This window comes from Branchiostoma floridae, chromosome 4 (genome assembly GCF_000003815.2).
Source record: "Branchiostoma floridae strain S238N-H82 chromosome 4, Bfl_VNyyK, whole genome shotgun sequence".
Lineage (NCBI taxonomy): Eukaryota > Metazoa > Chordata > Leptocardii > Amphioxiformes > Branchiostomatidae > Branchiostoma > Branchiostoma floridae.
The window spans coordinates 15,821,676-15,837,260 of NC_049982.1; the positions used below are offsets into that span (position 1 = coordinate 15,821,676).

Below are 15,585 nucleotides of genomic sequence, written 5' to 3' on the forward strand. Positions count from 1 at the left end.
ACGTCTATAGCCCATATTTGCATTAATCACTGCGCCCTACCGAAGAGGACAGATCCTAGCCCTTCTCGAGAATCTCTGAATGTTGCCCTATACGTGCCGTCTACTCACCTTGTGAGGATTTCAAAAGACTGCGCGACGTTCGTTCCCAGCTTGGCACTCGTCTCAACAAACAGCGCGTCATACTCCTGAAACAGACAAATTCATATTTCTCATGAATTTAGACAAACCTTTGATATCTCTTCATACATTCTCAGTATCACAAAAAACGAGAAGAATTTACTTAGTAGAATATGGCTCTTGTTGTGGTTGACATAGTAAATATTTTATGTATCTGTCAACTATTCTTTTGTTGCGACCTGTATTACCCCTGTGGGTATATATGTACAATAAAGGTCTTCATTCATTCATGAAAATCATTTTTTTTTTCAATTTGAAGTATACGTAGGATATTGTTTTACGTAATTCTATTATTTTCAGAATAAAATCTACCGCCTTGTGTCAGGGCTTATTTTTTGGAATAACAGACAAATTCTCCAACAATTTTCTCGCGTTTGAGGACGACACCAGCAGGAACATAAACTAACAAGTAGAACAGTTCCTTCATATCAAGTAGCTATGGGCGACATAAGTAACACATCAGTAACACATACATATTTTCTTTGAAAATGTAAAGGATAGTAGCACGAAGAGACGATGAAGATCCAACATATATCAATGGTAATTATTTTAATGAGCAAAGATACAGGGTATTCAACATTGTCAGCCGATAAGCTCAATTGATGTCTTGTCATTTAGTACAATCATCACGAAGAGATTAATAGTAGATTGTACGTAGTTATGTGGGTGATTCGTGCTTGTGTAAGCTTTGCCAGTGTCTGCTCATTTTCTGGTAACAACACGTGCAATATATCTGTTGAAATACCATAAATATGCAGTGTAACGTTAAATGTATATACCTGGTGGCAAAAACATCACAGAAAGGAAGCTTTGAGTACGATATCTTTCTGACTACAAGCTATGTTTGCAAACAGTTCCAGGAAAGACAAGTCGATTTATCGACGACAGACACACAAACCGCACCTTCGCCAGGTTCAGGCCCGCAGACTCGCTCACGATCCGGTGTTTCTCGGCTAAGTCGTGCTTGTTCGCCACCAGCACTGTCACAGCGGTGGCGTTCCCTTCATCCACCTACATACAACACACAGTAAGGTTGGGACACAATATCTGAGTCACATTTCGGTCTTTCATTTCCCCCCGTAATGTCATGTTGATGATAGCGTGAGTATCGCAAAGAAGCATACACAAATTATATTTCCACATCGCATACACATTGTAGGGACGCTACATATATCCGGGGATCAACTGCAGGCTATTAGTTTTCTTATCCCGACACAAAGGATTGAAATACTTACCATCTAGACACTTACAACAGAACAGGAGACTACATCTCCTCCCAATCTTACTTCCTTTTAACGCGTATAGAAAAATCACACCGGAAGATCAGGACATGATAACAGCTTTGCTAAAGCCCACATGATTGTAAAGTTCGGCGTCAGCAATTTTAAAAGCAAACTCACGGTCATACTGGCGTTTTACGACTCTGCTTTAAATGCGACCATTTCACAAATTTTACTGGACTGCATTACCTAAAATGGAACCTAATCGTACCAAATACATGCTATATTCCAAAGTGAAATCGAATAGACCGTGCCCACATATTAAGGGTAACCTGGAGGGGCGTCTACATTTTATGGGTTACAGCTGAGGGCAAATCGTAACTTTTCTACCACAGTCACAAATACTCCCACACTCGCGCGACACTCTTACGTTTCATCAAACACACACGTAGTCAATCTTCTTGCAAACGTTAATGACTCATAGAAACAATGTTCTGTTGGTAACTTTGACCAACCAATGCAGATTCCGACCAACACGTCTGTCAAATTGTTTTCTTCGGTGTGCACAAAACGAACGCCCCCTACCCCAGTCTGAATGTCCTGCATCCAATTATTGACGTTCTTGAAGGATTCCTCGCACGTCAAGTCGTAGAGCAGCATGACCCCGTCGACCTTTCTGAAGTAAGAGTTGGGGATGCTCCGGAACCTGGAACACCATTAACAAGTTAGAGTGCACACAAGGCAGGTCGAAGCCGAGGGGTATGTTCAAAAAGCCATGTATGTTATTGTAATGCAAAATTCACCATTAAGTAATGGCTACAAAGTCACTTTCGTGCGTCTGTTCCATCTACCAATTCAAGGCATGTCATTCGATCTACAAGCCCTCAAGTAAGCAACAACATTGTAATCGCAGATTACTCTAAAGGTATAGTAATTTACGGTGGGTAGATGCGTGTAAATGGGATTTTTCGTTCAAGTATTTCCGACCGATTGCCAGAGAATAAGAAACACAGCACTCCACGCCTCGCCCCCTAATGGCCATGAGGGACTGGGAAATGGATTTAGCGGAAATCAATATTCTTAAGTTCAGGATCGTGCGAGCTAAGCACCGTCTGGCTGACTGGTCGGACCGAACCCACCTCACGTTTGAACGGGCTTCCACAAACTAGAGGTGGGGTGCCGGGACTCAATCATCATTAGAGGAGTGATATAAAGCTTCCGCCAAAACGATAACATTGTTATTTCAAAGTATTTCAAACTATTATTTCCCTTGTATACACAAATATGCACATACATATATGCTAATTGTATGTAAAACGCGTGGTACGAACCGTTCTTGGCCTGCCGTGTCCCATATCTGTAGAGATATGATGGAGTTTGCCGTCACCATGGTCTTCATGTAGTACCCTATACCTGTAAACACAAAGCACAGTATATAGAACAAATAGTCATGCAACATATATTGCTTCTTTACAAGAATAGACAATAGCTGCTTTTAAGCAATGTACTTAACAAATAGTCTTGCAACATCTATTGCTACTTTATGATAATGGACGGTAGGTGCTTTTAAGAAATGTACTTAACAATATACTTAACAAATAGTTAATTGCTCCATCTATTGCTTTTTTATACAAGAATAGTAGACATAGACGTTTTAAGAAATGCACTTAACAATGTAGCCATGCTAGATTTATTTCTTTACAACAATAGACAACAGAGGCTGCTTTGAAACCAAACAAAAATGTTAAAACATCATCTGAAGGCTCAAAGCGCCTGAGTACGTACCTACTGTGACCTGTCTCTTGGGACTGAAGGTGTTTTTACAGAACCTGTGGATGAAGCTGGTCTTGCCCACACCTGAGTCGCCCACAAGGATGATCTTGAAACACCTGTCAGGTGTTCTGACGGTCTGTATCAATGTTTTTGAGAATTTGAGAATCTCATTCCATGTGAAGATTGTTCTCAAGCCCAATAAACGTTGGCAGTAGTACAAATCATGAAGGACAGACAACACAATATGCCAGAAGTCGAAGGAACATATTCTTTGTTGAAGTCTCTTATACACATAATTACATGACTACGTATCTGTTCTGCTAATAGATCGACATGTACACGACAGATAAGACAGAAGGTCCCAACATGGACTGGAAACTCAAGTAGAAGGACAATTCCAATGATAGGTCCAAGACAGATGCTATCCATACAAGGCCATACATCCGAAGCCTGGCTGTACTTACCTGAGACGTTGTGTCACACTCAACTTCATGTGCGATTTTGGACTGAAAAAGACAGCAGCATGATTAAATGTCAACATTTCTTTACAATATTTCTGTTTTATTTCAATGTTTTCCAATATATAACAGTGAATAACAATGTATGCAAGGAAGATATACTGCGGGCGGTTAGACGGAGGTGGGCGGGGCCCACTTCCTTCCATCAAAACGTGAAGTTAAAAACAAAAATGCAGATATTTGACTGACATACAGTCGCTCTCCTATCGGATGAATTGATTGAAATACAAATTGTGACGGACAGTCAGGATCGGTCTGTATGGATTCTAACTCTTGGGTTAGGATCATACTTTCTGATTGAGGTGAATAACTTAGATCCCAACAATGATTGTTATTTCAAAGTGTGTCAAGCAAGATACAATAACCATAGTCTACGATGTTTAATAGTTTAATATTTTGAGGAACGTTGTTTCAGGTATCTTGTCCTAAAGGACACAGTATACCCCAAAGGAATATTTATTCTTTGCTAAAACATCCATTGAAAAAAAACTAAAACATCCAAATCTATCAGTCTCCTTGTATAACGATGCCTTCACCTTGAATGGTGTCTCCAAGATCAAAGCAATAACGCTACAGGAAAAAATCCAAGTTCTGAGGGGATAAGGGCCGTAATCCTCCCTCAAGAAATCCTATCACCCAACTACAGACGGACATCTTTGACATTGAAGTAGAGACAAGGTCGACTAGGGGTCAGGCATTGATTTGCCGGTTCGGTGGAGTTTTGAAAGTTGTGACGCAGGTAGCGGAGATTAGTTACTGCTGCTTCTCGGGTTGCTGGGGTTTTGCAGGGTACTTCTGTACATTAGCGGGCTGAAGCGTGTTGACCTTTGGACGCAAATCAGCAATTATCGAGTTGCGTTCTCAATGCCAAATGACGACATATATGTGTTCTTGTTATAAAAGGCACAGAACAAGCAGAGAAACAAGCAGAGATGATCACGATGCCAGGTTATTTGGAGGGGACCTTTTAATGTATTTTATGACCTTTGGCATTAGTTCCAACTTTATGGTTATAGGTCAGGAATGAAATTTCATCTGCTTTATGAACAATGATTCTAGAAAAGGAATCATATCGCCCAGTATCCTTGTTAGAAGGATGCGAATTTGTTCCGTGTCAGAAATCACGTGCAAGCAGAACGTACTTATTTCATACGAATACATTGAGCGTTTTACTGTCTGATGTTTTACAACTGTGGAAATAGTTAAAACTTACCAACTCGTCAGCTCTCTCTTCTGACATCTTTTGTCTGAAATATAAGTCAGAATAAGCTTCATGAGTAAATGTGAAGATTTATATGTTGGTATATCCGATAATTGCGTATCAAATGATTGATTTACCCACGTGGACCAATTACACCGGTAAGTAACCAGAAAATGCTATTTCTGTATGCAATCGACAGAGTTGAATTCATGAAGTATTTCATCATTCAGTCCATTCCATGCCATCCAGGCATTCCAACCAAAATAAAGGATATTGATTGACGATCTGAAATACTTTGCTAATGGTTTCCTTACTTCAGTTTCTGCAGCTGGAATTCCAAGTCATCTCTTTCTTTCGCCTTCCTTTCGTTTTCCATGACCGCATCTTCGTAGTCTCTAGAACACAGGAAAACACAATAATCCATCATTCGGCTGGATCTAACTACTGTACATGTTTATGAAATTATAGGACGACAAGTCGTTCTCATGACGTCAGGTAAAAACGGGATCTCAACGAACAGTGAGCAACACCTGGCCCTAGAAGACAAAGGAAACATTTTCGCAAGATTCTCAAGTGAACATTCCATGAGCAGCCAATAGCTTACCTGGACAGTAGTGCCCGTTCCTTATGTAGTTTCTCCTGCATCTGAATACAGAGTTCTTGACTTTCCTCCAGACTATGAAGGGACTCGTCCAACTGGGCTTGTAGTTTCAAGTTTTCCTGTTTAGATGTTACGGCAAAAGAAATGATGAAACACCATCTAAATTGTCTTATGCTGCTTGACTTGACTTGACTTTATTTAGATCCACAATTAGCTGTTGAAACCAAGACACAACTAATGCCTTTGGAGTTGAACTTGAGATAGATGTCTGAGTTGGAAGGAGTTGTGTGTGGAATGCAAATGGCATATAGCATAGAAGTCAACTATGGCCCATTACATCGGCACGTTTTGCACCTGTAACATGCAACATTCCTAGAGAAGCACCCGACATACATAACAACTACTCTCATGATGTCCACATGTTGTGTGTAATAAGTGCTAAGTCACCACATGTGTGCGTGTGGATGAGGTGATGACGTACCCTCTGTAGCACTTCGTTCTCCTTCATGATCTGCGCTTCTTTGACAGTCAGCTCTGCTATCATCTCTTCAAGCTGGAACAATGGGTGCAAAACATTTTATGAATGTTGGGCACGAATTATTAGTATAACCCCACCATCAATCATTGTAGCATGCCAAAATTGTACAATTGCACAAGAATGATATTTCGTCATTCATAAAAACGACCGAGAACAGTGTCCACTTTGACCGACGTCTGGTCCCTACCTCTTGGTATCTCTTGTCCTTTTCTTTTTCTCTGTGATCGAGGTCCTTTAGCATCAGTTCTAACTGCAGTGACAAACAAGCATGGCATGTTGGTAAAAACTTGCCAGATAGAGCTAACCTGCCATATACAGATGGTTGTATCTAATCTTTCACACACTTTCATTAGCGATGATTAGTTACGGCACCATGTACTTGCACAAATCACGTAGCTTCACAGGCATTGCTGTATACAGAGGATTGATGATGATGACTGTTTTCTAATTACAAGATGTAGCAACATCGAGAACGCTGAAGATGGGGATATTGATAACAGTACAAAAAGGACCTAACATATATGATATGGTTAAGTAGCAGTTATTTGATGTACATGTGCCCGGGCAGAGAATCATATATCCCCGGCACTTGCAATTTTCACTGATATACATATAATGATATGTTTTGTAACGTACCTCCTTTCGCCTTTGGTTCAGTTCTCGAAGTTGATCGTCCTTTTCCTCAAGTTTTCTCGCAAGTTCCACTCGCATTCTTTCTTCGACCTGAAACAAGACGCCTACAATGACTACATGACCAGCCATTTTATACCTCTTATACAATCAGTAGATCACAGCACAATTATAGTCAGTAATTGATTGAGATGAAATCCAATATCTATGTGAGATAAAATCCAATATTCTCTTATCCAACGTTATTAAAACATTGTTTTGAGAATTATTGTTGCCATCATGTAAACGTATACGGAATCTGAATACATTTAACCGACATTTTGGGCAGGTTTCCTAAAAGGATAGAACAGTAGCTTTATGCACAAACACACCTCCACTCTAATTTTCTCTCTTTCTTTCGACAGCTGGACCTCCATCTCCTCGTACAATCTCTTCACCTCTTGGCTATGCAGCATGGACTTACTGTGGGGCGGATGGAGATGAAGACAGGTTTAAACAAAAACAAAAATGGAGTCATTGAAATGCTAGCATATCTGTACATAACGGGCAGAATGAGTCCTTCTGGCTTATCAATTTGCTTAAATACGCTCAATTAAGCATGGAATTTTCTATTGAATTGCTATGAATTCCAAATTAGAGATGCCCAGTCAGGTCTGCAACTACCACAGGGGATACAAATAAAAGAACGTACGACTCATGTCCATCAAGTAGATTAAAGTTTTAAAGACCAGTTATTGACGAAAGTGGCTACAGTGTCAAGGAGAATATGATTAACTGCTTGTACTTCGAAACTAGTGGATTTACGACTTGTGTACATTACGTACTTGTTATTTTCCAGAAGGATCAGAATCGCTTAGCAAAAGTGTATCAAACATGAGACACGCCCTGTGGATGTCACTTGTAAGGAACCGACCTCCGGACGACACTGTCACACTTGGTCTGCATCTCGTAGATCTCACAGATGGCGTTCCGCAGGAACACTTCAAACGGCCGCAGCAGCTCCGGCTCGTCCTGGCGCAGGCGCTGCCACAGCCCCTGTAGGTCATTGTTACTGTTCGGGCAGAAATGGCGATTGTCAAAGATAAAGGACACACTTGGCACTTTTCTCCATAGAAAGAATATCATTGCTAAGTGACAGCTTTATCATGCATTTATAACGAATATGCTTATATCAGGTCCAATCGCATATCGTACATTGTAATGCATACAAAAGCACTGCTGTTGCCAGTGTTGGTCGTTGTGAAATACCCCACATATCTTGTACTGCGTTTGTTTTATCATAAAACCGTGAAGCAAGCTGGATATCAACTATAAAACTAAAACATATAGCGTCACATAATTAAAATACATGTAAAAAACAGAGCGGCCACGATTGGACATTAATGAGTTTGCAATAAGGATGGATCAACTGAAGCGGGCGGTGGGATGATATAAACCTTCGCAAATATAACCGTAATGAAATAACTGTTTTCATTTGCATAGGGCAAACGGTTAACAGTAACTGACTGTCGACATTACAGACATGAACAACCCATCGCTCATCAGGCAGTGATTGGAACACGTGTCAGATCTAGTGATGAACGGCCTACACCCTAACTATCGACACCTGTGACCTTTGGACATGACCCGCAGTGTTCATGACAATGGAGCCGACAGGCGTCATTAGCCGTGATGATGATTGTGCGATGTACATGCATGCATGATGGGCGCTATTTCATCAAGGGAAAAGTGACAGCTTTAACGGACATCGACCAAACCCCATGTGAACCCAACACAACCATAGAATACCTAGAAGAAGTTGAATTGAGTTTTAGCCGTAGAATTTAGTTTCCATTTCATTGCCGTGTATGTGATGGAGACACGCATGGTCACCCAGCACAGCTGAGAAGATCGAATTCTGCTGACATGGTGATGAGTTGGCGGAAACGTTGCATGTCCAGACAGTAATCTGTGAATCCCTGTTGTAAAAAGAGTTCGAAGGTGGGTATTACGTGCGATCTTCTGAGTCCGCACCCTAATAGTTTTTAAATCCAGCCATTACGCGGCTGCTACTGTCCGTCTGAAAGTCACGGCTGCAGCGGAAATGAAGCATGAAGTGTTGGCAATCAAAGCCCCACTCTGCTCCGTCCCGTGTGTGCTCTCAGCCGGCTAGCCAACTCCAGCCGATATTTGTCACGGTTTACGACCATAGAGCTGTAGATGTACGAACCAAGCCAAAAAGTAGGCTGTGTCTAAAGCGTTATGTTTGACAATGTGGTCTTACAATGGGGTCTTACAGTCGTGAAAAGAAATAAATATTTTTGCAATTGCTTAGGTTGAAGTTACTTGTCGTCTGACGTTGAGTGACAAGCACTCGTAAGCTTAAGATACAAACCGACATGTAAAAATCCCATCCAAATCGATACATGCATGACAAGCATACCTACTAAGTTATGATAAACGTTAACTAGTACTTAATCACGAAATAGTTCTCATGGATCCTGCACATGAATAAACGAGGCTCAGACACTACACACGCTCACTGCATGTAGCATTGGCGTATGTAAGAACTCTAAATCATCCAAGCCCAGAAAAAGTCTCATTCCTTTGCTCTAGAACCTCTGCCCTGAGCTAAAGCCTATCGGCCTGCCTCAGCGAAGCTGTGGAGAGCGTGAGGTCAACCGTGAAGTGGAAAGCCCGGATGAAGAGTGATGACGTGCGGCCGGGTGTCCTATCGACCCGTCTGGGCTGCACCAAGATGATGGCTGGGCCCTGAGGAAGGACCACTTCTGATCAAAGACTAAAAATGGCAACTTTCCAGGGTTGGCGGTCACCCTCACAAGGTTAACTGACTGATTGGCTGATGGAGTGAAGACGACATTCCTACAAGCGCCGTAATAACGTCTATCCCATGAGAAGACGATATGCAGTTTCCATTGTAAGGCCCATGTCATACGCAATAATTTCATTACATGTAAAGACTGATGAACCAATTGCGTAGAGTTTACCTCATCACCTAGGGAAAGATCATAGAATTTTAGCAATGTCCAGTAACTGTGGGGCCTTGAAATTCATGTATCATCAACAATTGGACGGTATAATGACTTTACATTTAAGATAACCATGTATATCTGATTGCTATGTTTTTGAATGACAAAAATGCCAGGTACGAGATGGTCAGCTAGCTGTGTGCGGCAACCTCTGACAAAACAAAGAGATGAAGCTAATACAAAAAAAAAATATTTTACAACTGAACATAGATATTGGCAGTCAGAGACAATGTCAGAGATCAGCTGGGATAATTTTCTTTTTTCTTAGAAGGCAAGACGACAATGTTTACTTTGATGAAATGGTTTGATATCACCACAGGCTCTGCTATGTTTTCCATTCCAAAGCTGATTAGGAGTATTGGATTGAAGGCCCGCCTACGCCAGTGTATAGAATAGCGCATTCTAACTAATGGCCTTAGATGAAAGGTCTAACTCTGATTATCTTTCTTCTCTGTAACAGAGCTTATAAAAGTTGGTATCAGCAACGGGTCTATCTGGCCAACAGACAGTTTTAAACATGAAATAAGAGGTTACACTGTCTGGTGGCTTCATATTCACAAGTCGCGAATGTTGCCATGTCTAAGAAGATGATATCTCATTTTACAATCTAAGTCTGTCTGTCGGTCGGTCGAGTGAATTAGGACTAGAGAACGTACCCATTGTTCTTTGGCCAAATAAGACTGAAGTCTATGCATGTTTTGCCCAAAGTTTGGAGAACGGGAAAGATTGCTAGTCACTGTTTGACGTGTTACAGACGCGTCAGAAGTCCCGACTTTTAAATCCCTGCTGTCTGGGCATACGTTGAAAATGGTGACGTTAAAAAACATCTTACAAAATAGGAAACGAGTTCAGCTGCGACAAATGGAGACTAGCTTCATTTTCAGCTTTTTGTCAGAAGTACAACTGTCGGCCATAATTTTGTATCATTTATGCTGTGTTAGTAGCAATATAAATACCCCCCCCCCCCGACACCGACAAATGTATTGATGGAAAGCGCAGAGGATGACCTTTCTGCGAGGGTCCCGAACTCCCAAATCAAACAATTGACCCTGTGTGACGCCGGGCTCCCACAAAATTCATACATGTACGTGATGGAAATATAAATGGCTGTGCCGCTTGAAAATCTGCGCCGTAATTCATCTTTTAGCAACATTGCTGTGTTCTACTTTGTGTTCAAAGTTTGCTGATGATTATTACAGATTAATGTTTCTTGGTTCGATTTGTTGGAACCTATTGATTATTTATACAGTTGGCACGGATTCCGCGTAACTTCTGGGCGGACAAGGCTGTTCGTTATGGCAGCTGGGAGGCACAGATAACATGCACATTATGACTCCGGGCCCAGGTCCTGTCACGGAGAATAGATTGACTAATGCCATACATGTGACGATGACGTCATTGTGCCAGGGAGGCAAGCTGCTTGCGTTCAAAAGGGCTTTCTCTGTAGTGTCCCTGCTTAGGGAACTTCCTTAAACATCGAGGACTTTACACAGTCATGTACAAAATGAACTGTGTATTGACAGGCGTTAACTACCAGCAACTCTATGTCTCATTAGAATATGATTTACCACATTTATGATATTCATGTTGACTTTTGAAGTTATTGATGCTGCGTGACATGTTTTGTACGTTGGTGAATGAATGAATGATTGGATTATTATTGTGTCTTGTGACGTTTAGGTCGCCCGGTCCGGACACCAAACAACAGCAAGACTAGATAGAGTCAAATCGAATAAGTAACATAAGTAAGTAGCATTTGTATTAAACAATGTATTAAGGGGTTGAGCAAAGATACACTTCCTGTCTCTTCAAAATCACCCTATTGACCCCAGAGTAGTCTTTTGGACGTTAGCCATGTAGATATGTAAGATACCTGGATTACTAAATCATAATCAACATTAGGTGCATCAGTTAACCTTAGCTTGCTAACGGGGATTCCCAGTCTATGTGAAGGGACTGTACCCGGGTCCCTGCTGATCTCTGTAGGAAAGTCAGTAATCGTCAGGAACTTTTATCATACCAAGTTACTTTCAACGATTCATGAAGTGTTATTATAAATCCCATTATAGACACGTTACCATACATTGACCCCAGAAAGCATCATTACCTGAGAAGAAAGCGACCACGGGGCGCAGGGAGCCCGGGTGGGGCGCGCCTGTACGGGAGAGATAACGGGGGAACGGCGGCTCTTCTTGTGCATGAAATGAAGTCTGTGACGCCCCACTGCTTCTGTCATAGCTCAGAAATCCACTAAACGATGTGTTTCGAAAGAAACCCTATTATCGTCTTCGGTACATCTTTTTATCTAAGATTATTATCTACATAAAACTACTGGAAATAAATGCCCTAGAGATAAATACATTGCCACACTAAGTCGTGATTTAGACGAAAGCATCTACAGAACATGAAATACATCACAATAAGATATGACGAGAGTGTGGCTTAGATGGATGTACAGAAATCGCGGGGTTTAAGATAAAGTTAAACAACGATCCGGTTTCAAAATGACTAATGTCTTGTTATGCTCAGGATATATTCGATTCTTATGCGTTATTGAACAAAGCATCTATCTTAATACAATCATCTCCCATATCATACATGCCCCAGTGAATATCGGTGCACTTCAACGGCCATGTACTTTCCTTATCAATGGCCATCTTTGAAGTGAACGATTGTTTCATCGAAAGGTTCAGTCCCATTCTTCTCACGCTCATTGCCGTGTGCACGATCGAGCCTTGAATGGAGTTCCATGAACTTTGTCACATTAATAGCAAAAGAACATCTCATGCTTCACCAAACGCGTCTTCCAGTGCCAATTTTCAATTATCTCGGTGTTGAGATGCGGAGATTTGATTCTCCTTTCGCTTCACATTTTCTTAATAACGATGAGTCCATTCATCGTGAAATCCGAGGAACGAAAGCTGTGAGAAATTACTTGTGGAAATGGAGTAATGCATTATAGCAAATAAACCCGAGACACGGAACGATTTTTGCCAATCTTGCCCATATTTGGAGAATCTCACCGGAACATAACTCTCTCTAGAAATCAGTAGAGATTTTGAGTCTCTTTAAAGAACGCTCTAGCATCTTCCGGGCAAAACAGTTGAGCATTTTACAAAAAGTTGTAGATGCGGCCTGCAAAATATGTGCATTTATCACAGTGAAAAGGAAAAGAAATAGATAAGGAACAATGTGATGCTGCCTGGGTATCATAACTATCAAGATAATGGAAATAAAAGGGTTTAAATCATTATAAAACTCTGTATCGAATTGTATCCGTTGGCCCGCTTCAGGTCGGGAAAACGCCTACTTCAGCAATAGGGGCGTATTTATCTTTTAGCCGAACGAGATTCAGAGCTGGGTAGATAAGGGTAGTATGTAATGAAGGAAACTTCTCTGAGCAGTGAAAGAGATAGATGAAGTAGATCAGAAAGACAGATAACAGATACGGTAGCAAAAAGGGTTTGGTCTCTTATCATTTCTGCACGTCAGAATGCTTGCCAAGATAGCAGAAACCTGTATGACGTCTTTTGAAATTTACAAAATATATGCATGTGTAGTCAAAGAGTACTGACTGGGTTTTAAAACGGAAAGGAATTTATTTTGACAGCATAAATGTCTGCTCATCATCGACTGCAGCACTGTCGTGAAATATGGCATGAAATGATTTCATGTAACTTTGTTTAATACATACTCCCCACATGTTGTTAGTAATATTGGACGATATATCATACATGTTAGGAATTCACACAAAACGTGATTTGTGTGATCCATCTTAATGATGACACCGCCATTAGTGCTTAACTGTACTGTTAAAGATTAATTTCCAACGCCGATGGAACTCCAAAACTAACTTGAACACATCTATCATAATGCAATAAGGACGGCTATGTCGCTAGTATTACCACCTTATGGGCTTTGTGGACCACTCGGAGGCTGACAAAGTTTGAGCACCGAGGTGAGACCCCAATCGTCTGAGGCAGTCAATGACAGTAATGTTCGGCGCTACTGTAACATCTGAATGTGGCCAAGGAGACCGTAACAAATTATTTTTGGCAACCTTAGCTATTCTATATCTAAGTCATATAGCAAATGGTTTGGAAGCAGCCGACAAAAGCCGCAAGAACTTACTTTCCCTTGATAGCAGCGTTAATGGCTTTGGCCCACACAGGCAAATGGACCTTGGCTTGTAGCCGATCTGCTGAATGCTAAAGATTTGAGAACGGTCACAGCATGTGTTGGATAAGATTCAGCTTTATCATTAAACTAAAATACATTCTCAACGCCACCAAGAACATAGCTATAATGTTCCTCAAAGGCTATACTACATCACCATTTGAGCAGATACTCAACGAAAATGCAATGATAATAAATCACTTTGTCTTCTCGCGATCGGTACCAAACGTTTACGGTCTGAGAAAATTTAACTTCTTGTAGGAAATATATGTTCACGGTGAACGAAGTATTTGTTATCTGCACCAAGACGAAATATTTGTTAGTCACCAAGAATAATTTATCTGTAATGATAAGTTCACGTTACAGTCGTCACCGCGAAAACCGTGAACTTTGAAAAAAAAAATCAGGAATTACAGTATAGTTAAAGCAATTGTCGTGAGTTTTAGCCAGACTCTGCACGCATCTACGCTATACCGAAGAGCCCAATGCCACCGCTCACGTCTTATACCTGTCAAGTCTGGAGGATAAGGACACGTAATACTGATATATGGGGTACGTCTGCAGCTGAGAGACATTTTATGGTGACAGAGTTTCTTCTGTGGAGGAATAACGGTGGGAATCAGACCATTATACAAGAGCTGATCACCAAGCCTCTGAAGATGGCCAGGTCATTTCATGCTTGCTGAAGATGTCTTCTACTGCGGATATATCAGCTTTTGGGGAGGCCTTGGAAAGCAATATCCCCGCAATCGATTCCTGCGGTCGTTCCTCTGATTGAACAGTCTCTGGGCGGGGGCAAATCATACGCAAACAAGTAGAGTTAGTGTTGCGAGAGCGCTCCTGGGTTATGGCAAGACGTTGCCAGTAGAATCTGTATGCTAAACACGTCAATAATCACCCATCTCTGCGTACCCAATTATCGCAGGGTAATGAAAGTGTCCCTGGGTTAAAGCGTTGAAATACACGATGTAAGAAGAGATGAGTGACCTACATATGTTCGACTGTTTGTTTTGCCCCATCAGTGTGGCCCCATTTGGAGCAGGTGTTGAGGAAGCGTAAACAGTCACGACGTGGTAGCGGCGCAACAGATTTTATAATTAGTTCTTTAGCTATAGTCAAGCTGTCGATTAGAACACTAATTAAACCACACGGGACACACCATGGCATCCAAGGGGGATGTGAAAAATAAAACGAATGTATAAAGTATGGTTTCTAGAAAACAAAACACAGAGATAAAGTATTGTGTCTGGAAAACAAGACGCGGGGATGCTATCACTTTACCCATAAAACCTGTCCAGAAGCGAAGTCTTATGTAACGAACATATTCTTCATTATGCTCCCAGCTTGTCTCTTCACCTGTCCTGTGGGTTGGTGCGTGGTTTGTCAGAGTTTGCTTACGAAAGGCTTCGTGTACCGTTCCTGGTAAGAACTTTCAATAATTAGATTTGAATTCTATAGTTTGAAATGCTTCAAAGGCATACTTGATTCTGTCACTAAAAAGAGCTATTCAGATGATCCCCATGGTTTTCCCACGAAAAGCCATCTATTACCACGTTGACCTGACCTGTGAGGTAACACTAGTGCCCTGTGAGCCCGTCACAATACATTATGCACCGCTGAGCCAACAGTAGCCTCCAGCGGTCCCCACGGACTCGCCTTCTCTTCAATTATGCCGGATTGCGAACCAAGATCGATTTTTTTATATTTCACCTTAGATGCTCA

General features: G+C 41.3%; 1 protein-coding gene across 3 annotated transcripts in view; it reads right to left on the bottom strand.

Annotated features, from left to right (window-relative positions):
* LOC118413495 (ras and EF-hand domain-containing protein homolog) overlaps positions 1–15,585 on the bottom strand; it is a 37,047-nt gene that overhangs the window by 2,866 nt on the left and 18,596 nt on the right. For all 3 annotated transcript variants that reach the window (XM_035816928.1, XM_035816930.1, XM_035816931.1), the window contains exons 3-16: positions 7,572–7,709; positions 7,030–7,120; positions 6,665–6,751; positions 6,216–6,278; positions 5,972–6,043; positions 5,494–5,609; positions 5,204–5,284; positions 4,902–4,935; positions 3,635–3,676; positions 3,183–3,306; positions 2,729–2,810; positions 1,983–2,103; positions 1,081–1,188; positions 109–185 (exon numbers count right to left, since the gene is read on the bottom strand). In XM_035816928.1, the coding sequence (XP_035672821.1) occupies positions 109–185; positions 1,081–1,188; positions 1,983–2,103; positions 2,729–2,810; positions 3,183–3,306; positions 3,635–3,676; positions 4,902–4,935; positions 5,204–5,284; positions 5,494–5,609; positions 5,972–6,043; positions 6,216–6,278; positions 6,665–6,751; positions 7,030–7,120; positions 7,572–7,709 (1,236 nt within the window). The remainder of the gene's footprint in view (positions 1–108; positions 186–1,080; positions 1,189–1,982; positions 2,104–2,728; positions 2,811–3,182; positions 3,307–3,634; positions 3,677–4,901; positions 4,936–5,203; positions 5,285–5,493; positions 5,610–5,971; positions 6,044–6,215; positions 6,279–6,664; positions 6,752–7,029; positions 7,121–7,571; positions 7,710–15,585) is intronic.